Source organism: Salvia miltiorrhiza, chromosome 3 (genome assembly GCF_028751815.1).
Source record: "Salvia miltiorrhiza cultivar Shanhuang (shh) chromosome 3, IMPLAD_Smil_shh, whole genome shotgun sequence".
Classification (NCBI taxonomy): Eukaryota; Viridiplantae; Streptophyta; class Magnoliopsida; order Lamiales; family Lamiaceae; genus Salvia; species Salvia miltiorrhiza.
Window position 1 is genome coordinate 33,180,521 of NC_080389.1, and position 5,102 is coordinate 33,185,622.

The window sequence follows — 5,102 nt, forward strand, 5'->3', positions numbered from 1 at the left end:
GTCCCTAGTACAGCAAAGTCTCACCAGAAATATGCGATTTTTCACAAATATGGCTATGATCTCACTGGTGGGGTACTATCTGTAAGCTCACAACTACTATCATGCACATCATACTCATCCACCAAATCATACCACAACCAAAAATCAGCATGCATACTCTCATCACCATCAATCAGTGCAAGTAAGACTCGACTCAAACAAAGACTCTAAAGACACTAAAAAGTAAAATCAAAAGATGAAATAAAACCTAATCTAAAAGTTCAGGGTAAGAAAACTTAATTGTCTTGGTCGGAGGATCCCTCATCCGCATTCAACCGGTCCATGATTGTCTTAAAGCCAGCTTCCATTGCTTCCCTTAGGGTTGTTATCTCCGTGCTCAGCATCAACAGCTCGTCCTTCACCTCTTTAAGCTCAGCCATCAACATGACACCCTCGCTACTGACAAGGCAGGGTGCATCCTGCTCCTGTGGCCTCCTCGGTACTGGCCTGGCCGCTGCTCCCTCTGGGTACACCAAACGGTACCTTCCGCTCTCATCAGCCTCAACCACCCTCCAGCGCACAAATTTGTCGAGGTCTAAAAAGCAATTTTCAACCAGGGCGGTGTCATCAGAGTTTTCTTCGTCGAAGTTGGTGAGCTTCTCCGCCAGGATGGTCACTAGTGGGCATAGAGAGAGAAACTTGTTAGTATGGGTGACCCCATACTGGAATTGCAGTGCCACGGTGAACCCGAAGTTCACCCTTCTCTTCTCCGTCATGCACCACAACAGGAAGACCTCCTGTTGAGTGACCACGTTAGAACCCTCCAGCCGGCCATAAATGTTGTAGGCCAGCCACCGATGACAAATCTGCAGGGCAGGGTCACGGATCTCATTTTACTTGCTGCTGTTTTTGACATATTTGGTTCTGGTAGACAACATCGACCAATAGTGGTCAATCCGACTTCTCCACTCTGGTGAGGCTATAGTTTCAGCTTGCTTGTACTCTTCTTCATAAATATCTCTGGCTTCAATCACCCCGAGGTGGATGTTCAGCTCATTGATCGAAAGCGGGAACATCCTACTTCGCAACTGGAACCGCAAAGTACCCGGGGTCTCAATCGTGTAGTTTCCTTTGGGCTTAAATTCAATAGTGCCCATGAATTCCTCCGTCAGCTTCTGGAATGCCTTCGGGTTCCACTCCAATACCTTCTTCCAACCTATCCCATCAAAATAGCCTTCCACTCTCTCTGTTATCCCCAACTCCTCCAGAGCTTCATTAACCAAAAAGTACTAAGGGGTAATTTCCCTGTTCTGAAGTATGGCATACCTTTGGCTGTCTCTCGGTATGACTGCTCCTGAAGTAGTAGGGCGCACCAAGCCTTTTTGCTTTGTAAACTTTGGTTTTGCAGTAGTGGCTATACTGGAGGTGGGTTTCTTTAGTGCCAAAACTTCCTCCGACTTGGAGCTTTCCACAGTTTCAGTCCTCTCTGGATCTTTCTCGTCTTGCTTGCCCTTTTCCTTTTCAGCGGGAGTTGCCTTCTTAGCCTTGCTCTGAACTTCCTTGCCCTTCGTCTTACTTCCGGCTACCGCCGGTTTGGTTTTCGTGGGCAGAGGAAGCTTGGTGACATCCAACTTTCTCTTTGCTCCGATTTTCACCACCTTGCTCTGGGGTGTGGAAGCCTCCACTTTTGTCTCGTGGGTGGCCTCATCTCCTTCTTCTTCTCCTTCCTCGGACTCCGTCGTCGTCTTTCCTTCTTCAAATGATGGCGCAGGTTTCGGTGGTGCAGGGAGTTTTGGAGTGACTTTCCACTCCTTGGCAGCTTGAGCGGGGGTTGATTTCTTCAGAGTTTTTCTCGGCTTCTTTATCGGCGGGGTAGGTGCGGGCTGTTCTTCCTCAACTTGCTTTTTCAGTGCCTCGATCATCTCTTCTGAGGTTTCTTTCTCAACCTCACGCTCTTCCATGGCAGAAACATCTTCCAGCCCTTTCTCCTCCGTCTGAATGGTTACAACTGGCTCTTCGGTAGCTTTGATAGAAGTTTCCTCGGAGGCAGTCCGCCTAGTAGTTTGTTTCGTCGAAGGTCGGGGTTTGGTGGTCCTTTTCCTCGTCGGAGGTTGAGTGCTTCCAGAAACAGTTTCTCCTTTAGTCTTTGCCATTGCGGAATTTTGGAATTGGGAAAGTGTTTGAAAAGTTAGGGTTTTGGGTGGCAAATGAGAAAACTCGGTGGTTTTTAAGGTAGTAGCAGAGGTTACCAAATTTAGAGGTGGGTGGAGTGGTGGAGATCGTGTGTAGCAGTTATGGAGATTTTAGGGTTTTGGGAGAAGTGGGGAGAAGTGTTTAAGGAAAGTGAGGATGACGGTTATGGCAGAGTTTTAAATTAAGGAAAGAAAAATCTTTCCAAAATTCGAATTTCAAATTTCCTTTGGAAACCCAAACGTTTCTGTCCCATCATGTCAGACGGCCGTTTTCGCCCTACTAACGTCACCCCCTCCTGGTTAGACCTCTCCTGCTTTTCAAAATCCCGGACCTCCACCTACACACTTTGCAACGTAAAGTGGGGTTTGAATTCTCTACTGGGCCTCCGCCTTTCTTACTTTTTCGGCCCATCTTGCCTGCAAGTTAGTGCATCCAAACAAAACAAAACGAACCTAAAGAAAAGAAACTTCGGTAAAGGCCATACCGAAGAACAACGTTGGGTTACCTCCCAGCAAGCGCTCTTGTTTCTCGTCTCGAGCTCGACTCTTCCTCCATCCTTCACTCGTACACAGGGTCGAGAATGTGGCATTCCTCCTTCTCTTTCTCTACTTCATCAAGTTCATGTAGGGCTTCAAGCGATGCCCATTCACCACGAATGTATCAACTCCATTGTGATCGTACACCTCTATGCTTCCATTCAAAAAGATTTCTTTGATCACAAACGGCCCTGACCATTTTGAACGAAGCTTCCCGACCATCATTTTGAAACGAGATTTGAAAAGTAAGACTTTCTGTCCTACCCAGAATTCATTTTTCCTGATCTTGGCATCATGGATTCTCCTGGTTCGCTCCTTATAGAGCACAGCATTGTCGTAAGCCTCCAACCAAAGCTCTTCCAACTCACTCAACTGCAGCTTTCGCGTTTCTCTAGCTAGGCTCATACTGAGGTTAATTTGCTTAATTGCCCAGTACGACTTATGTTCAATCTCCACAGGTAGATGACACATTTTTCCATAGAGCAACCTGAAAGGAGACATTCCTATGGGTGTTTTGAAAGCAGTTCGGTATACCCATAACGCATCTCCCAAATGGTTGCTCCAGTCCTTGCGGTTCGGGTGTACCACCTTTTCCAAAATACTTTTTATCTCTCTATTGGAAATCTCAGCTTGCCATTTGCTTGGGGGTGATATGTTGTGGTGACTTTGTGTGTCACTCCCACCTTCTTGGTCAGTGCTTTGATGGTAGCATTACAGAAATGCGATCCTTGATCACTGATTAGGATCTTGGGTATGCCATACCTCTCGAACACTTGTTCCTTCAAAAATTCGGTCACGGTATGAGCATCATTGCTTGAGGTTGTCTTGGCTTCGACCCACTTTGACATATAATCGACTGTCACCAGAACATATTCGTAGTTCTTTGACTTTAGAAAAAGCCCCATAAAGTCAATTCCCCACACATCAAAGATTTCAACCGGCATGATTGGGACTTGTGGCATTTCGTCCCTTGCGGTAATACCTCCAATCATCTGGCACTTCGGGTAGCTCTGTACCCATTTCCTTGTGTTTGCAAATATAGTTGGCCAGTAAAATCCACTTTCTAAAATCCTATGAGCCGTGCGCTTCCCTCCAAAATGCCCACTACATGTTGTTCCATGACATATGTCTAAGATTTGGGTTGTTCGCTATTTTAATTAACACACCGCAAGTGTACGAGTGTAATTGTGTACAGTAGCAAGCAAGGTCGTATTCCACAGAGACTAATTATTATCAATTCCTATCCTAAATTATTCTACTCTATCTGGACAAACGAAATTGAAAGTTTTGTTTTTAAAAATAAATAAATAAATAACAGGAAACAAAGTAAATCAAGCTGTGAAACAGAGAAACGGAAAAGAGAAGATTTCCCAAGGCAAAGGTTTCAACAGATTCTCCTAACTAACATGTTCAATTCAATTAATAAGACGATTCCTAAGGCAATCTCTAAGCTAGTCCATACCCACTCCCGTGGCATACAAACCGTTGATTACATGCAAGGCTACCATCCCTGGATCGCACTTCTAACATGTAACTCCTAAAAGTTCCTAGGATTAACGCCCTCACAATTATCAATTCCCTTTAGAATTAAAATAAATGTGTTCTATGTTCTTAGTTCAGGTAATAATTATCATCTCCCGATCTCAAATTAAAACCTATGATTATGCTAAATTGGTGGCCAATCAATAAAGCAAATAATTATAACAAGAACATAAAAAGGAATAACAATCTCAATTAATTGAATCAAACAGTTAGAAATTCAAATCATGTCTACTCCCTAAACCCTGGGAAATAGGGATTCTAGCCACACATAGACATATGAACTAGAATACAATTCTCAATAAAACAAATAAACATCTACAAGAAAAACCATAGTAGAATTGAGAATCTTCAGTTCTTGCTCTCGCTCCGTTCTCCGTCTCTCTCAGCTCTCAGGAAAAGTAAAATATGATAAAAGATGATAAAAAGTTCTTTACAAATAAGTTCTTGGGGAGTATTTATATGCCCTAGGTCAAGTAGGACTCAAAAATACCCCAAAATCGCGTAAAAGGCTGAAAAACGGACTTTTGGGCGAAAACTCGGCGACTCGCGCGGCTGCGCGCCTGGACCGCGCGGTCTTCCAGCAAATTCTGCTCCGTCGCGCGGCCGTGGCATGCGGCCGCGCGAGCCGACCGCGCGAGCTCTGACGCTTTGCGCAGCAATTTTGTTTTGGCTCGTTCTCCTTCGTCCGAACTCCGATTTACGATTCGTTTATGCTCACGAACTCCTATCGAGACGAGCTACAACTTATATTTCAGCCAATTCTTCCAAATTCGGCTTCATTATATCTGAAAATTCGTTCAAACAACAAGCAAGTGACAAGTTCTTGACCATAAACCAATATAAGCTCAAATA

General features: G+C 44.6%; 1 protein-coding gene across 1 annotated transcript; it reads right to left on the minus strand.

The window, feature by feature from the left end:
• Positions 1–872: 872 nt before the first annotated feature.
• Positions 873–2,132, minus strand: LOC131018673 (uncharacterized). Its single transcript, XM_057947387.1, has 2 exons — positions 1,353–2,132; positions 873–1,268 (listed from the first exon to the last, which is right to left on the minus strand). The coding sequence occupies exons 1-2, from the start codon at positions 2,130–2,132 to the stop codon at positions 873–875; spliced, it is 1,176 nt and encodes a 391-aa protein (XP_057803370.1).
• Between the last annotated feature and the right edge of the window lie 2,970 nt (positions 2,133–5,102).

Coding starts and splice junctions, on each gene's coding strand:
- LOC131018673 (XM_057947387.1), bottom strand. CDS start 2,132: ATGGCAAAGACTAAAGGAGAAACTGTTTCTGGAAGCACTCAACCTCCG. Junction 1,269..1,352: donor TTACAAAGCAAAAAGGCTTG/GTGCGCCCTACT, acceptor ATTACCCCTTAG/TACTTTTTGGTTAATGAAGC.